General features: G+C 58.3%; 1 protein-coding gene across 1 annotated transcript in view; it reads right to left on the minus strand.

Moving 5' to 3' along the window:
• Window positions 1–5168: 5168 nt before the first annotated feature.
• FADS2 (fatty acid desaturase 2) overlaps window positions 5169–18486 on the minus strand; it is a 37488-nt gene continuing 24170 nt past the window's right edge. Inside the window, exons 6-12 of the mRNA XM_061166070.1 lie at window positions 14468–14528; window positions 14000–14076; window positions 8455–8552; window positions 8100–8196; window positions 7752–7831; window positions 7161–7286; window positions 5169–6805 (exon numbers count right to left, since the gene is read on the minus strand). Of these exons, the coding sequence (XP_061022053.1) occupies window positions 6754–6805; window positions 7161–7286; window positions 7752–7831; window positions 8100–8196; window positions 8455–8552; window positions 14000–14076; window positions 14468–14528 (591 nt within the window). The 3' untranslated portion in view covers window positions 5169–6753. The remainder of the gene's footprint in view (window positions 6806–7160; window positions 7287–7751; window positions 7832–8099; window positions 8197–8454; window positions 8553–13999; window positions 14077–14467; window positions 14529–18486) is intronic.

The following is an 18486-nucleotide window of genomic DNA, read 5'->3' on the forward strand; positions in this document are numbered from 1 at the left end:
AGGGGCCTTAGAAGGCCACTGGCGGGGGTCTGCTGCTGAGCTCAGAAGTATACCTGGCATCACCCCAGTGAGGGGGTCCACAGGAGGTGATCGGGATCTCCCCCTGCCCCATGCCTGCCCAGGACCTCATGCTGATTTCCAGCCGCTGCAGTGAACCATTCAAGCAGGACCCCTGTGTGTGTGTATTAATTTCGCTTCAGTTGTGTCTGTCTCTTTGTGACCCCATGGAGTGTAGCCCACCAGGCTCCTCTGTCCATGGGATCCTCCAGGCAAGAATACTGGAATGGGTAGCTATTCCCTTCCCCAGGGGTTCTTTCCGGCCCAGGGATTGAACCCGGGTTTTCCGCATTGCAGGCAGATTCTTTACCGTCTGAGACACCTGAAAGTCCAAGGACCCCTGGAACAGGGCTCTTTCCATCCCTGGAGTCTGAGAACAAGGTGTGGTCCTTCACTGAGCCTTGGGCTCCTCATCTGGAAAATGGGTGTGGTTGACCTGGGCCTGTGGTGTTTGGACACTTCTGTGGGGGCCTTCGAGCTGGCTGTTGGGGCTTCCTGAAGATGGGAAGGAGGAAGAGCCGGGCTGCTGGACCCCTCTGCTCAGCAGCTCCGAGCCAAGTAGACGGTTTCATTAGAAGTGTCAGCAGCTTGAGAAAAAAATGGAAACGCTGAGCTAGGATTTCTCTGAGGGACTTTCTGGCCCGGTGGCCGGAATCTCCCCACCAGCTGCAGGATTGCCCCCACTCTTTGTCCCCAGGGCCCCAGACTGGGTTTCCTACAGAAAGTGGAAGGGGGCAGGTACTGCAGTTCTTGTCCACTCTTTCCCTGGACCATCCAGTCCCACTCCACACCGTGTCCCGCTTTTCTCTAGAGTCCAGCAGCCAGGGGTGGGGGAAATCCTGGACTCCAGGCTGTGACCTTGGGGAAGTTAGGCAATCTCTTGGAGTGGTAGTGTGACCTCCTAGGGTGACAGAAGAGATACCTGTGGAAGGCTTTTTGCTGAGAGCCTGCAGCAACAGGGCTGAGCCATTTATCTTAAAAATGTGTACAATCCCTGGCCTTGGGGCCATCACAAGCTCTCACCTGGGATAAGCACGTGGCTGCCTGTTTCGTCCTTGAAAGGTACCTCCTACCTTGAAAGTAAGTCCCACTTTCAGGGCCCCTGCCCAGGCTGCTTGTTCTCTTTGTGAGTGTCCCCTTCCTGTGGTCACCTGCTGACTCCTGGTGCCCTGTGGGCCCTGGGATGGCAGCCCCCCAGGGCAGACGGTCAGTGCCTTTCCGGTGGCGACCCTGGTGCCCTTATCAGGGAAATACTAGCGCCCTAGACTCAGGGTCAGCAGGCTCTCCGCGCCTCCCCCCGCCCCCGCCCCCGCCCCCGCCCCCGCCCCCAGCAGGAATGCTGGGCCTGCAGCACCACCCAGGGGCACCTGGACAGCTGCACAGATGTGGAGCAGGCTGTGCTCCGTGCTGCCCCTGGTGGTGGCCGCGGGCACTGCGCCCTCACGTCTGCAAATGGGTAATTGCCTAGGAATAACTTGTTTAATTGCCTAGGAATAACTTGTTTAAGGGGGCTTCCCTGGTGGCTCACAGGTTAAAGTGTCAGACTGCAATGCGGGAGACCTGGGTTTGGTCCCTGGTTCCGGAAGATCCCCTGGAGAAGGAAATGGCAACCCACTCCAGTATTCTTGCCTGGAGAATACCATGGACGGAGGAGCCTGGTGGGTCACAGTCCAGGGGGTTGCAAAGAGTCGGACACGACTGAGTGACTTCAAAAAAAAAAAAAAAACTTGTTTAAAGGGCCAAGTGATTTTGGTATCACTGCAGACAGTGACTGCAGCCATGAAATTAAAAGATGCTTGCTCTTTGGAAGAAAAGCTATAACAAACCTATATGTGTTAAAAAGCATAGACATCACCTTGCTGACAAAGGTCCATAGTCAAAGCTATGGTTTTTCCAGTATTCATGTATGCATGTGAGAATTGGACCATAAAGAAAGCTGAGTGCCAAAGAAATGAAGCTTTTGAACTGTGGTGCTGAAGACTCTTGAGAGTACCTTGGACTGCAAGGAGGTCAAACCAGTAGAATCTGAAGGAAATCAGTCCTGAATATTTATTGGAAGGACTGATGCTGAAGCTGAAGCTCCAATACTTTGGTCACCTGATGCAAAGAACCGACTCATTGGAAAAGACCCTGATGCTGGGAAAGATTAAGGGCAGAAGGAGAGAGGGTGACAGGGGATAAGGTGGTTGGATGGCATCATCGACTGAATGGACGTGAATTTGGGCAAACCCCTGGAGATGATTAAAGACTGGGAAACCTGATGTGTTCGTGGGGGTCACCAAGAGTCGGACACAACTTGGTGACTGAACAACCACCAAAGGACCACTGGGGAAGCCCCCTGGCCTCAATTAGCCATCCCTTTGCCTACTGCCTGAAATCCTTCACTGGTGGGTCTTCTTTGCCCTTGTTCCTCCTTGTCCCTTATGCTAGAATCCCTGGAGCCAAGTCATCCACCCCTCTCCCTAGCTGAGTTCCCCCTCTGTCTAGGTTTCTTCTGCAGTCTCAGGGCCTGGGCCCATCTGTACAAAGGAGGGAAGGGCCTTGGTAGAGCTGCTAAGAAAAGCCATGTCCCTGCTTTATGGTCTGCACAGTCTTGGGCCCAGAAGAAAAGCAAAAGTCTTTAGGGAAGCCTTGTTCATTTGCCCCTTCAGTCCGCCAGCATTTATTTACTTGGAGTCTTCCACGAGATGGCCTGGGCAGATTGGGGAAATGGAAATTCACAAGAACCAGCCCATGCCTGTAATGCTGGGAGTGGCTGGTAGGTCACATGCCTCAACAGGCAGTGGGTCTCTCCCCCCACCCCCTCCCCACACCTCCATTCCAGAGCACCTGGCTGCCTGTGTCTCCTTGGCCCTTTCCAAGCCCCCGGTACCTGTCATCTGTCACCTGGATACTTGCTCTTGAAACATAATTTGGAAAAAAAGACTCAAATGTCTTCAGAATTCAAAGAAATGTATTTCTTATAGCAGAGGGCAATAGAGACATGATCTGTTTAAGTCCTGGCATGCTAGGCGTTCGCTTGTTCTGTTTATGATGGGCTAGTTCCGGTCCTGGGGCCCGCCTCCACCCTCCAGGCCCTGGTTCCTTCACAGATGGGTGTAGGTACCCCACTGGATCCATAGCTAATCTTTTCCACCTCAGACTCGGACCAGGGGGCTCTTTGAGAAGCTGCGTCCCGTCCAGAGGGGCACACCTCTCCAGGGATGGCACGGCTGGGACAGCTGAGTTTTGATTGCCCCAAGGCTCTGTATCACATGAGCGGTGGCCTGTCACTCCCAGGGCAGTTTGTACCCAGTCCAGGTGGCTGCCACCTCCGCCCTGCCCCACTTGGCTCACCAAAGGCCTCCTCTTGGCTCCCAGTGGGTCAAGAGGGTCTGAGTGTCCTCCTGGAAGCCTGGGAACTTGCCAGGCTAGTGACCACCCGCTGGGGCTCTAGGTCCACACCAGCCCGGCCTGCCCTGCCAGGCCCTCCTCTGGGCCCAGTGCCCAGCGCATGCCCACGCCACCCGCAAAGCTGATACTTTTATCAGAGTAGACACCTTGCCATGGTGAGCTCTTATCCCCTCCGCAGGGACTAACTCCCCTCGTCTCCACCCACTCCACCCAGCCCCTCGCTCCTCTGGGGAGCAGTCTGACTCTGATGTGGGGCAGGAAGAGCCCAGGCTCTGGAAAGTGGCCCTTCCCTTGGGGGGCAGCGCTGCCAGGGGAAGGGGAGGGCCAGGCAGGGTGAGGGGCTGGGATTCAGCTGCCCAGTCCTTTCCTTCTGGCTTCAGCCTCCCTCTCTGTGAATCGAGGTTTGGTTCTGTGACCACCCTGGGGGGCTACGAGTTTGGCAGAGGGTGGGGATGAGAAGCCCATGATTCTGTGCTGGGCAAGAGCCTCAGCAGAGTGTGGGAAAGGAGGGGCAATTGGGCAGAGAGCAGGAATGAGTCTTCCCCAGTCCCTGGCCCCAAGGGTAATGTGAGAGGACAAGGTTGGGAGTGTGGGGGAAGAATTCACAGAAGGTCTAGGCCCCCATCAACCTGGGCCAAGATTTACCAGATGCCCTCAGAGTGGCAGCAGAATCCTTCCCACCAGTCTCCCCCTGCTGGGATCCTGGTTGTCACTGGTGATGAACACTGCACTTAGAGCTGGCTGGAGGTGTGTGTGTGTGTGTCTATTACTGTATCATCTTGAGACTCACAGTGCTGGGCTCAGCCCAGGTAAGAGACAGAAGACAGGCACAGGTGAGGGGGATGGAAGGTATGTTCCCCAAGGTGTCCCAGACTTGAAGGCCTCTGATGGGTGTTGGGGCAGGGCAAGGCCAAGGGCTCACAGGGTGTTGCGAGATGACCTGTGCCCACTGGGGAATCACACGCTAACTGGATCAGCTGGGTGTCCCTGCCAGCTACACCAAGGTCACAGGTGAAGCAGCAGAGAGGACAGGGGTCTACTCTCGAGCCCTCCCCCACCCTGCTGGGAGCAGATGCAAGGCCAGGTGGGGATCTCCTGAGATTCTGGCTCCCCCGAAACCTCTTGGCACTCCCCTGGTACTCCCAGCTTGATCTGCCAAGCTGAGCCAGCCCAGAGGGGAGGGCAGAGAGCAGTACAGGGGACACTAGGAGGCTAACTGCCCTGGCATGTTCCTTGGGACTCTTCCCAGGCTTGGGGGACCCAGTGAGCCGGTCCGTGGGCACAGGAGCTCCCCTCAGCCCCTTCTGAGACTCTGCCCCCAGAGCTCAGTACACTGACCAGGAAGGGGAAGGGCCGAGGTTGGCAGAAGCCAGTGACCTGGGGCCTGCGGGTGGTCCCTCAAGAGGAGGGAGATGGTGAATGAGCATGTCAGGAAGGTGGCCTGTGCCCCCCAGAGACCTTTGGAAAGCCTCACTCCAAAGAGTCCCCAGGAAGAGGAAGGAGGGCTCACTAATCTGAACCATCTGCCCAAAACTCCTGGCCTGATGTGCACTTTAGAGAAGGGGAAAGGAAGTTCTCTTTGAGCAGAGGTGTCGGGTTGGACTGAGGAAAGTGCTCCCAGCGCAAAGCAGGCCCCCTTCTCCATACTCCATCGACACCCCACCCAGCATCGGCGAACAGGACGTGGGGGAGAATCAGGCCGGCGTGAAACAAGGACGTGAGAATAAAATCACTTCATTTATTTCCCAAAGTGTAGAGGTGGGGAGGCAACATGATAAAAATTAAGGTCAGTTCCCTATGGATCCATTCTGCCTCAGGGGAGGGACAGTGGCTCTTTGGGCCGGTGTGTTCTCAGTGTGAGGGCTTCAGGCAGGCCACCCCTCATTGCCATGGCAATCCTCAGGTCCATCACCAGCCAGAGCTGGTCCCTCCTGCCCCGCCCTCCCCTGGAGTTATCTACGGGTTAGTGGGTTAATTTCCAAATGCAGCAGCTCTGGATCCTCCCAGTGGCCGCCAGGTTCCCCACCCTCTCACTTTCTTGTCCCCACAGCTGTCTGGCCTTCAGCCCCAACCCCTCCTTGTCCCATTGCGTACCCCCACCCCCACCTCACCAAGTTCCCAGCTTCTCGGGGTCACCCTCCTCTGGGGCTCCTTCCTTCTGTCTCCTGACAGTCAGGGCCATGGAGGCCTCAGTGAGTGAGCCCAGCTCAGCCCACTGTGGGCCTGGGGAGGCTGCAGAGGGGCTGGGGGGTGGGAACGGGCAGATTGTCCCAAGGCCCAGTCCCACTGCCACCCCCGGCAGAACACATCCTGTAGCAAAAGGTTAAAAAATGAGTAAAAGACACGAGAGCGTGATAGACCGGGGAAGAGCGTGTCCACGCGGGCAGCCCCAGCGTGGGCAGGGGCTGTGCTGAGCTTCTGGGCTCCAGCACCCACTCGCAGCCTGGAGGGCCTCAGTCCCTACCAGCCAAGTGGTCAGGGACTGGCTGGCACCGCCTGGCAGGAACGGAGCGCTCCGGGGGACAGTCCAGTTGCTCCAGAATCTCGGGTCTCCCAACCAGAACAAACATCTGAGCCTACAGGTTGGCTCACCCCTGACCTGGCCATTGCTTCTGCTGAGCTTATCTGTGGCCCCGCCCCCATGGACCCGAGGTCACAGGCTCTGGACTTGGGAGGCGGCAGGATGGAACTGCTCGAGCCCTGGGTCAGAGGGCTCTGGTGGGGCCCGGACGTTTCCCTGGGCCCGGAGGCTTGATCTGGCTGCAGCACGGGCGAAGGGAGCCTGGCGTCAGGGCCAGACATCTGAAGAGAAAGTGGGGCCTGCAGGGGCGCCCCCAGTACCGACCTGGCGGTGGGAAGGAGACCTGGGGAATCCAGCACATCACCCCACAGAAGGGCAGAGGGTGGGCGGCCGTCCAAGGTGGTGGGGCCGGCCTGCAGGCTCAGGGAGCCATCCCACCTGCCGGCTGGGACCCAGCCCTGCGGACCTCAAGAGCAGGGAGCAAAGAGGGTGGTGTGAAGCCCGGAGGCCAAGCTCCAGGGGCTCACAGGCCACAGCGGTGCGTGTCTGATGCTTCAGGATGGAGGGTGGAGGCGGGGTGGGACCCAGGAGGGAGGGTGTCAGAGGGAGGCGTGAACACCTCGAAACCAGACAGCAAGAGAGGAGAAACCTAGCCTCAAGTCTGTGAGCCGCGCATCACAGCCTCCTGACACCTCTCTGAACAAAACCCCGCCCTCCCCTTCGGCCACCACCCCCACCGGCTCCCCACCACCATCCCCGTGGGCGCCCCGAGGGCTGCAGCTTCATTTGTGGAGGTAGGCGTCCAGCCACAGCTGCCCAGACTTCCTCAGGGACCTGGGGAGAGAAGGAAAGGGGCGGTCAGGGAGCAGGTTGACAGGGGCCAAGGGTCGACTGGGACAAGGAGCCCCAGGGAATTGGGCTCTGCCGGCCTGGGGACCTCCTTCCAGCTCTCCATCAGGAGTCCAGGGCCCCCCGGGGGACCCCTGGAAGGACCCAGGGAGAGACCTCGTCCAACCCAGACAGAGGCCAGGCAATCCCAAGCGACAGAGGGGCCAGGTAGGGGCACCCGTGCCAGCAGGGCCCCTCCGGTCTCCACCTCGGGCGGTCCCACGACCATGTGCCTCCCAATCCCCTCCTTGTCCCCCAGGGACCTGGGGTGTCTCCCATACCCATGCCCGCCCCTCCTTACCCGATGATGTCTTGCAGGGCCCGGAGCAGCGGCTTCTCCTGGTACTCAATGCCGTGCTTGGTGCACAGTGACCTTACCAGGGGGGCGATCTTATGCAGGTTGTGCCGGGGCATGGTGGGGAAAAGGCTGGGGAGAGCGTGGGGGGGGGGGGGTGCGTGAGGGCTGGCCCATTGCCTCCACCGCCCACAGGGAGGCTGGCCAGGCCCGGGAGACCCTGTCCATCTCTCCCGGCGTGCCCGCAGGGGTGGCTGGCCTGCAGAGGGGGAGGGCTGGGCCTCGGGCTCCCTGTTAATAAACGGACCAGTCACCCGCCCTGCCAGGCTCACGGGATCCAGGGAGATGCCAGGGCCCACGCGCAGGGGTGGGTGCCACTGTGATCACATGGTCCAGGGAACAAGAACCCCTCTCTAGGCCTCCAGGAGGCTCGTGGGTGGTGGTGGGGCGGAGATACAATCTAGGGTTGTTGGGGGAAAGACAGAGAGAGGGAGCCCCCACCTGCTGCCCTCTGCCAGGTGAGGCTGCTGGCAACTTGCCTCCATGGTATGCCCTCTGCCTACTGCCCCCCCCACCCCCGCCCGCGCCTGCGCTCACTGGTGCTCGATCTGGAAGTTGAGGTGCCCGCTGAACCAGTCGTTGAAGAAGGACTGCTCCACGTTGCAGGTGGCTGCTAGCTGTTGGGGAGAAGGGGGTTGAGTGGCTGGGAGCAGAAGCACAAAGGGACCACTCTCCTTTCCGCGAGGCCCAGCCTTCCCCGGGTCTCACCGCCCTGCCCCGATTTCCCACTGGTCCCTCCAGAAGCTCCCGACCACCCTCTCCTGCCCAGCTCTGGGCCTCCCAGTGGAAGGACACCGGCAGCCCCAGGGAAGGGCAGGACAGCGCCGGGCCGTGGACCTGGGCTCCGTGGGCCGCCCCCCAGCAGCCAGCGCTGGCCGCCCTCACCTGGCTGCTGAACCAGTCGCGGTAGGGCTCTCGGTCAATCTCCATGGCGATGTGATTCATCTGTGTGACCCACACAAACCAGTGGCTCTCCAGGAACCTGGAAGGGAGCTCGGCTCAGCGTGCAGCCTGGCGGCTCAGCCTCCACAGGGTCCGGGGAATCAGTGGGAACTGAGTGTCCCTCCCGACCCCAATCGGGGCAAGGCGGGTACAAGTGGAGGGGGTTGAGTGGAGCCCCTTGACGAGGGGCCCAGGCAGAAAGTGGGACTTCTGAGGCTTTCCTCTGGGGGACCTCACATCAAACCCCCATCGGGGTGCTCGGGGGCCAAGGGGCTAGTAGCCAGCAAAACTCAGGCACCTGATGAAGTTGAGGAAAAGGATGGATCCCAGGACACCATAGAAAGGGATGTAGGTGATGAAGAAACGGGTGTAGTAGCTGATGGCCCAGGCCAAGTCCTGCGGAGAGAAACACGGTTAGACATGGGAGTATCTCACCCTCCTGGGCATGGGGTCCCAACCACAGGTGCGTACACAGCAAGCCTGGCTCACCGCTGAGTGAAGGCGGTCAAGAAACCCTATGGGCCTCCAGGAAGCTGGACACTGGGTCTAGCTAAGGATCCGAGGCCTGCCAGAGGAGGGTGTGTACGACAGTCTTTGTGTCTAGGAGAAGGCTGAGAGGTTTTAGCAACATGGAGGGGCTACAAGCTCTGCATTTAGGGAAATCCGCAGGGACGGGGACTAGCAGACACCGGGAGTCGGCAGCTCGTTCCTGGTCCTGGGGATTCCGGAGGTGCACCAACACACCCCCGACACCCGCAGGCTCACCAACTGCTCATCGGCCTGCAGAGGTCCTCACTCCATCGTGACAAAGGCCAGGGATGCCGTCCATCACCCACCTCAGGGCCCTCCCAGCAGCCTGACAGTGCTGGTCCTCTTCCCCCACCCGCGTCTCCTCCCAGCCCCTCTTCTGTTCTGCTCTCTCTTCCTGGGCAAGCACCCCCCCCCCCCCACCCCTGTGGCACAGAGCTGTGGCACCCCCCACAGAGGCACAGAGCTGCCTCTGTGGCTCTGCAACCATGGCAACCGGAGAGAACTGTCTTAGCTCCAAGCCCACTCTGTCCTCCCCTGCTAAGCCCTCCCATTCCACCCAGAGTAGCCACAGGGACTGGCGACCACTCTGCTCAGCCACCCTGCCCCAGCACGTTCCCACCTCAGGGCCTTTGCACTGACTGTTTCCGCCCCCTCATCACTTCTCCCCAGACATTCGGCAGGGTAGCGGTCACAGCAAAGGCTCCTCCACCCTGTTCTCTGTGTGTGCTGTCTCTCCAGTCGTGTCCAACTCTTGGCGACCCTATAGACTGAATAGCCCACCAGGCTCCTCTGTCCATGGGATTCTCCAGGCAAGAATACTGGCGTGGGTTGCCACGCCCTCCTCCAGGGGATCGAACCAGTGTCTGTCTCCTGCATTGGCAGGTGGGTCCTTTACCACTAGTGGCTATTCTGTGTAGCTTGTAAGTAACTTTCTGAGCTGTGCCTCTGGTCCTCCGTCTTCCGTATGGGAAAAGACTATCCCCCCGAGATTCTACAGGCCTGAAGGTGTGGCAACAATAAGCAGAGCTTGCAAGTCTGAGCTCTGACAACTCTGCTCTGGTCCTGGCACCAGTTTGCTGCCATAGAGACCTTCCTAACATGCAAGCTGGATCACGCCACTGCCATCCGCAAAGCCATCACGAGCCTCCTGCCCCGCTGGGGGATAAAGGACAAAATCCAGCCTCCCAGTAGGATGCACGGGTCCCTCACATGCCTGTCCACCATCCTGGCCTTGCCTGCAGCCTGTCACGTCTCCCACGGCCCAGCCGTGCTGTGCTGTCTGTATCTAGCTGGATCTGCCTAGAGGCTCCTTCTCCTCTTATCTGCTCATTAAATTCATCCTTCATAGGAGCTCTGTTCAGTTAATCTCCACAAGCATGCAGTGAATACCTTCCCTGTGTCAGGGGCTGAGTTAGGTGCTGGAGGCAAACAGAAGTGCTTGAGAGCCTCTTGTCTGGAAGGACAGACTTTAGACGGAAATCCCTTCCATAGCATACGGAAGGGGAAACACAGTTACAGGGGTGACGGCAGCATGGCATGAGGTCCCAACCCTGTCCTGATTTAGAAAGACCCCCATCGGGAGATGGTGCCCGAGACGGGCTGGGACACAGCAGAGGTTAGCCAAGCAAAGAACAGTAGGATGGATATTTGCAGAAATGACAATGCATAGAAAAGTCCGATGAGGCGAGCAGGGAGGGGCTATTTTACATATAGATTATATGCTCCACATACTCCAGCCCAAGCGCTCCAGGTCGGGGCAGGAGACCATGACCAGGTCACATCCGCCTGGGGGAGACTGGCCTCTATCTTGGTGGCAAGGAAGAAGACCCACTGTGCTTTAAACGACAAGAATGTGGTTCCATCTAAATCATAAAAATAGGTCCCTGCCAACTGGAGGTGAGGAGATTCGGTTATTCCAGGAGCTCAGGGATGAAATGAGGGAGGCCCAAACCAGGACTCCTGGCCCTGCCGAGGGGGCAACATTCTCCAGGACTCTAGGAGGCAGGGGCAGTTCTGTGCAGAGACTGCTTGGTCATGGTGAACCCAGGTTGGTCCCGGGTGTCGGTGTCATTGGCTGGGGAGGAAAAGGGTGGGAAGAGTGGCTCGGAAGGGGTCTGAAGGGCCAGAAGTGAGTGGAGGGCAAGACCTCGGGACGGAGGTGGTCTTTAAGGGTGCATGTGTGACTAACAAGTCCCTCAGTCATGTCTGACTCTTTGCGACCCCATGAGCTATAGCCCGCCAGGCTCCTCTGTCCATGGGATTCTCCAGGCAAAAATATTGGAGTTGGTTGCCATTCCCTTCTCCCAACCCAGGGATCGAACCTGAGTCTCCCACATGGCAGGCAGATACTTTACTGTCTGAGACACTAGGGAAGCCCTTAAGGGGGTGGGGGAAGCCAATATTTTAAGTTCTGTTTCTACTTTTCATCACATTCATTTTAATTTCTTTTTTGTGTGTGCTCAGTGCAGTAGTATGTACACATATATTAATGGAGGCGTGTACCTATTAACTGTGGTACAAAATGATACATGACCATGGACCACTGGTGTCAGGGGTGAAGGGATAAAGGTGATAAGGGAGACAGAGGTGGAGGAGAACCAGTAGAGGCTGGACTTGGAAGCCGACAGGGAGAATTTCAAGAAGGAGCGGATCGTGGGATCAGATGCAATGGACCTCCAGGAAGTTGAGGCCTGGGGACAGCTCCAGGATGTAGCCACTGGCAATGCTGGTTGGCCTTTGGGGCTGGACAGTTCTCAGCAGTGCAGGGGGGTGGGGGTTGGGGGAGCTGTCCCAGGCATGGCATGGTGCCCATTAAGTGCCAGGTACACTCCATCCCCGCTGAGTTGTGACAATCAAAAATGTCGCCCTGGACTTCCCTGGCGGCTTAAGTGGTTAAGACTCTGTGCTTCCAACGGCACCAGGCCCGGGTTCGATCCCTAATCAGGGAACTAAGATACTACATGCTGTGAGGTGTGGCCAAAAAAATCCCCCAATTTTCCCCAATATTGCCAGTGGCTCAACAGAATTCTTCCCACTGAGGACCACCACCCCAGGTCCCATCTGCACTTGGCACCTAAGCTCAGTTACCATAAATCAGAAAATCACAGCACAGAGCATGCCTCTGCCATGAGGGCCTCTGAGGGGTGCACTTGCGTCTGGTGCTAAGCCTGGTTAGTCAGCTACTGCTGTGTACTAGAAGCCCAAAGTTGAACCCTACTCCCTGGCAAGAGAGCCCTGACCCCAGGGGCCCGATCAAATATCCCTGGCTGGGCCACCTGAGCCAGTTCAGGTATAAAGTCTGATTCCCTTTCCTACTGTGCCTATTTCATGCTTTGTCCTTCAGGGAACACACACAGTGAAAAAAAAAAGCGGGGGGGGCAGGGGATTAAATATTCATGTCAGGCGTCTGCCATAAAAGCAGATTAGAGTGTCCCGAGCAGCGCTATCCTCTTCCACTATGACTCCTCCCAGGGCTCAGGTGAGCCCTGGTGAAAACAACAGTCACCACAGGGGCAGGAGAGTTGGGTTCCAATTCCCACCCCCTCACTGACCCAGAAACTCCTTCTCTCCGGCCCGGATGCGCCTTAATGGCCAGACACAGCTTCCCTGATAGCTCAGCTGGTAAAGAATCCACCTGCAATGCAGGAAACCCCGGTTCGATTCCTGGGTCAGGAAGATCCACTGGAGAAGGGATAGGCTACCCATTCCAGTATTCTTGGGCTTCCCTTGTGGCTCAGCTGGTAAAGAATCCACCTGCAATGCGGGAGACCTGGGTTCGGTCCCTGGGTTGGGAAGATCCCTTGGAGAAGGGCAAGGCTACCCAATCCGGTCTTCTGGCCTGGAGAATTCCATGAACTGTATAATCCATGGAGCCGCAAAGAGTCGGACACGACTGAGCGACTTTCACTGTGGGTGGCAGGGCCTAACTGTTCCTGAAGCACAGCGGGTACTGATGAAAGAGCATGCCCGACAAGCGTGGAGTACAGGTTTTACCAGCACAGGGCTGGCAGGGACTTCCAAATCCCTCCTCTTCCCCAAACACCCCCAACCTGCTTCTGAGTCCCAGGCTGGCCCTCTTAGCAGAATCAACAGGCACTTCTGCCAATAATACCCAGGGAAGCATGTAAGACAAAGTACTCTGAAGTCCTTCAATTGCTATACAAGCACGAGGACCTGTTACTGAGTGAGCAGTGTCTGGGGTGTGGGAGCGGGGTGAGTCCAGGCGGTGGCATTGGGGCGTTCTCATGCCTGATCCACCCCTTGGTGTCACCTTGGGCAAGCCCCAAACTCTCAGAATTTCAGTATCTTCACTTATGAAACAGGGTTTTATAAAACAAAAAAAGACCAGCGATACCGACCAAGTGTCTGCTTGGTCTGGAAGGAAGAGGTCTTGTCCCTGTCCCAGTCGCAGTCCCAGTGAACCCTGTTCTGCCAAAAGCAGGTTCTGCCCAGGGCAACCACTTCCCCCAGGGCCTCCCATCACGGGCACATCCTCCTCCTCTGAGAACCACGCCTACACATCTAAATCAAGCCAAGGACCGTTCCTCTCCAGGGTCCCCGTCTCTCTCTGGAGTGATGGGCAGGATCGTGTCCCCTAAAATGACTCTTCATCCCCGGGACCTCACAATGGGACCTTATTTGGAGACAGTGTGCTTGCAGATGTCATGAGTGAAGATGCGGTCATTAGGGAGGGCCCTAATCCATGACTGGTGGCCTAAGACAGAGGGGAAACCTGGAGGCAGAACCACCCACAGAGAAGATGTTGGCCATCCGCAAATCAGAGGCAGAGGCCAGCCCAGACCATTTCTCACAGCCCCAGAAGGGCCAACCCTGCAGGCTCCTTGATCTTGGACTCTAGTCTCCAAAGCAGTGAGACAATAAGACCCTGTCATTTAACAGAAGTGCCACCCAGGGTGCGGCACGTTCTCAGGCAGATTTAGCAAACTAAGTGCCAGGCTGCTCTCCATTTACCAACCGGAGAGCAGTGTGACCTGGACCACTGGGTCTAAGGGGCCTCACGGGGACTCAGGAGGGTGAGGGCTGGAGCCTTGGATGGGTGGACTGCGTGTGACTCATCACTCGGCCTTCAGCAACTTTCTGAGGGGGCTCTGCCAAGGCAGGGGCTCTCCCAGTGGACGCCCTGCATGGGGGGATCTTTCGGGCTGGGGTGCTACAGCCTCACTGGCTCCTGCTGGCCTCAGAGCAAGTCCCTTCCTGAGGGTGACAAGGTAGTCACCCCAGGAGGAGATGCCGTGGGCCACCCCAGGGCCGAGTCGCCCTGCTCCCCACACTCCTGGGTCCCCTGGACTCACCACCCAGTCCTTGCGAACGATCATGGTCATGATGATCTGGTACTGGAAGTACAAAGGGATGAGCAGCGGCGGCCCAACTGCGAGAGAGAGAGAGAGAGAGGAGAGGGGCTTGGAGCGGCCTGTTCCACCCGGCGGGGCTGGAAGATGGGGAGGAACTGGGAGGGCAGAAGCCAGGATGTGCTGCCAGCTCTGTAGCTCCAAGGCAGAGGAGACTGGAACCTTGGCACCCTGAGAAGGGGGCTGGAAGTACCCGCTGACACCCTGCCCCGGAAGTCCGAGTGTGGCATCCAGGTGTCTGGGCCAGTGTCCCTTCTGTGTATCACGGGCCAGGATGGGTTTGTGGCTGTTGTTGCTCTGACAGCTTTGGCGTCACTTTCTGGGTCTGGAAGGGTGTCGGGTGGGAGCGGGGATGGACGGCCACACTGGGAAGGCGGTCGGGGTGTGGTTGCGGGGCGCCCCGGCACTCACTCAGGAAGAAGTACTCATGCTGGCGGTTGTAAGGCAGGTATTTCAGCTTCTTCTTGCCGTACTGAGGAGAGAAGCAGAGACTGTGAGCCCCCAGGACCCCTCGGACCCCCGCCTCCCATGCTCTCCTCCACCCGCTCTGCAGTCCCTGCTCCTTCCTCCCACCCAGGGAAGCTTTCTGTCCCTCTGCACCCTGGGCCCCTCTGGGCTCCCGGTTGCTCCGGCCAACACTTCCTCAGCCTTTGCTGGGCGCACCAGTCCCAAGCTGGCCTCTCAGCTCAGGTACTCCTCTGGAAGCTAGTGCTTCCAAAGCTGAAGCTCCGGGTCAAGTCACTGCCCACGGCCACACAAGAAATGGGCTGGCCAGGATCTGAACCCAAGAAAGCAGACTCAGAGCCCATGAGACAGGCAGCGAATAAATATTTGTTGAATGAATGCACCACAGAACAAGGAACTGGGGTGGCGGGGGAGTGTGCAGAGGCACTCAGAGGGAGCTCCTTGGCCAGCTTGCACCCCTTTGGAGAGAGAAAAGCCTCTGGGTCCCCTTGAGGAGCTCTCTGGAGCCCTCAGTGGCTGGGAGAACCCAGGTAACGGCTCGGGAAATTGTTACCAGTTACCAGGTTGAGCATCTAGTCCCTTGAGCCGTCTGCAATTTCCAGGCTGAGGCTTACCACTTGAGGTTCCAGGCCAGAGGGGGTTACCACAGGGACTCTTCAGGACACACCTGGTCACCTGGTCTTACCCCGGGCACTCTGATGCCCAGGCATACCACTCAGGAGGGCTGAGAGGTCTGGCTGGGGTGTGGACATCCTCATTGTACAAAGCGAGTGTGAGCCAGGATGGTGGTGGGAGCGGGGAGACCCACAGCCCCACAGGGTCCCTGCAAGCCCCTTAATTCCAAAGTCCAGCCCCCCGAGGACCAGCCCACCCTGCTCCTTGGGGAATGAGACCAAAAGATGCCGCCCACAGAGGGGGACCTGCTCTTGCCTGCAATGCTGGGGGACTGTTCAGGGAGCCCAGGCTCCCTGGGCTCTGCCTCGCACCAGCTGAGGCTCGGCACAGGTCACTTAGCCTGCCTGAGCCCTGCTTGGCATCCAGTTAAGAGGAGTCAATGAGAACACGGGCATAAATCCCAGGGACTGACCCCTGGGACATGGCTTTTCACCTGCCCGCCACTTCCCGCCGCCCCCAGCTCCGAAGGTCGGTGCCACCCTCATCGCATGATGTCCACTCCTGCTTATTGCAGCCAGGAGATCAAAGCATGTTACATAGGGAGAAACCTGGATGTCCTCTTGGCCAATGCTCCCGTTCTCCAGGCGAGTACACAGAGATGGAGTGAGTGCCAGCATCACAGGGAGGGCCCACGGAGGAGCTCTGGACGAGAGCAGAGCCAAGTCTGTCCCCAGGGCATTCATCTTGGCACCAGTGACCATGGGGCTGGCACACCCCGCTGAAGCACCGTCAGAATCTATCTGTTTGGTCCGTGTGGCCTCCTGTGCCTTGGCAGGGGTCTCCCCCGATCCCCAGAATGCACGAATCCTTTGCACGAAGGCTGTCGTTAAGACTGAGGCTGGTTGTCCAGTGGTTATGAATCCACCTGCCAGTGCCGGGGACGTGGGTTCAATCCCTGGTCGGGGAACTAAGATCCCACATGCGTCAGGGCAACTAAGCCTGTGTGCCGTAACTACTGAAGCCCATGTGCCTAGAGCCCTCAAGCAGCAACAAGAGAAGTCACCACAATGAGAAGCCCCTGCACCCCAAACAGAGAGTAGCCCCTGTTCACTGCAACTAGAGAAAGCCCGTGCACAGCAATGAAGATCCAGCACTGCCAAATAAACAAAATTTAAAAGCTCTTGCCTACTGATTGTCAGTCGGGAGGAGTCAGCCTTTGGACACGAGTCTGCCCTCTGCCCCCCAGCCCCTAGGCTGCCAGCCTCTGAAATAAAGGGAACTTTTCTTTCTACCAATCTTTCCTCTTATATATATTAAAAAAAAAAAAAAGATCGAGGCAGGCCCTGGAGAGATCCCAGTCAGGGCAGCCCAGACATAGTCCTGGACAACGTTGCAGGGGAGGGAGGTATTAAAGGCACCCCACTAAGTGAGTAGTCTGGTGGTCTGGGTTCTGGGGAGCGTGTGCTTCACAGAACAGTCCCCCCGCTCCCTCCCAGAAGCCAGGAAACAGGCCCAGACTTTGCAGGCTTCTCTAGTCCTGATAGGTGCCCTCCTCACCACACCTCTGCCCCACAGGTCGTCCCAAGGGACAGTCCCAGGCCCAGAGGACCCTCGGGCTGGCCCAGCTCTATTCTGGGAGTGAGCACTAGGGGCAGGATAGGCTGACAGAGGGTCCCCAGAGAGGGACTCGGCAGTGGGCACCCCGGGAAGCTGGTTTGAAGCTGCATTTGCACAGTGAGCACCCTGTCTGCAGTGATCCCTGGTCCCCTGTAGGGGGTGACAGGAGATTACCGGGCTGATGCTCCCTGGCCAGTCAGCACTGTCAGCTCCAGCGTGCATCCCTTCAAAGGCCGAGACTGCCCTGTGGGAGCTGCCATGTCACTGCCCCCAGGCAGCGGCTGGCCCCTCTGCCCACACCTGAGGGCTCCAGCTTTGGGGTGGGGGGTTCCAGATTTGGAAGCAGTTTGTTATTTGAGCAAATTGCTTTGCAGCCCCGCTTCCCCTGCCATGAGATTTGGGTTTGTTATGGGTACTCCATAGATCTGTTGAGGGCCGGTGGATGATGGGGCGATGAAAGCCCTTCAGGACTAAAGGAAGGCAGGTCACGGTTACACGGGCACCTGTGTGCTGCGATACACGGACCGTCACAGGGCATCTGATCCCATCCGGATGACCTCAGCTAGGGGGACTGCAAGATCGCCTGTCAGTGTGAGGCTGACCCAGGGCGCTAGCTTCCCCTCTGAAAACCAGCAAGCACAGCGGGGATTCGGGGATGCCAAGTCAGGCGTGGGCCCAACCTGGTTTCTTGACTTTCCCATGCTCAGCTCTCTGCAGCCCTCGGTTGTCTGCCGTGGGTGCAGGGAAGGGAGGGGAGAGGTGTCTTAGGATAAGAAGCCCTCGGAGGAGGGGCTCTTGGCTTCTTAATACATCAGGAAGCTGGAGGGATCCAAGAAACACAGGCCCCTAGCGCCCAGCAGGTGGTGGCCCCGGGCAGGGCCTTGCAGGACCTGGAAGCCCTGGCTGGGAGTCATTCAGCCAGGGTTTGGATTGTGGCACTCACTGCTTTTTCTAGCTGTAGCCTTGAGCTAGTTATTTCACCTCTCTGAGCCTCAGCTGTCCCATCTATAAAACGGGCTGGATGAGAGCTCCTGCCTCACGGTTAAGCAAGGATTAAGTGACGCCCCACATGTGGTGCTCAGCATGGTGCAGGGCCCAGGGACTAAGCAAGAGTCAGCCTCCCCCTCCACGGGGGCCCGCAGGCCCTGGGGGGAGCCTGCAATCCTCTCCCCTGCAGGAGAGTCCCCATCACACGTGAAGAAAGCCTGGGCTCTGGGGCGGTCACAGGGAAGATGCAGACTCAAACTGCAGGCGAGGCTCTGGGTGGTTTGTCCAGACCCCGAGGTGCAGCGGCACATGCAGGACCCATTTTGATGATGTGTCCTCAAGCCGAGGCTGAAAGGGGTGCAGGTCAGAGGCAGCAGCAGGGGGAATCCTGGCGGCCTGGCTTCCCGGAGGCCCACGACCCCGGGGCCCTGGCCAGCTGACACCCCAGTGCTCCTCCTCTCCACGAACCACAAGGCCCGACTTGGATTACGGGCTGAGGGGGTGCCAGGGGCATGTACAGGGGACTTTTCAGCCTTGGAACAAAATATCTGAGCAACAAGGGCCTGCCTTGTCCGTTCAGGGTTGGGGGAGGGGGGCAGCTGGAGAGCCCTGCCTGCCTCTGGGAAAGTGCAGACTCACAGGCAGAGAAATGAGGAGCCGGCCACGGCAGGCATGCGAGGAATGGCAAGACTCCAGCCCAAGGGCCCCGGCTGCTCCAAGGGAATACCTGGCCTGTTTGCAAAGGT

Source organism: Dama dama, chromosome 2 (genome assembly GCF_033118175.1).
Source record: "Dama dama isolate Ldn47 chromosome 2, ASM3311817v1, whole genome shotgun sequence".
Taxonomy (NCBI): Eukaryota; Metazoa; Chordata; class Mammalia; order Artiodactyla; family Cervidae; genus Dama; species Dama dama.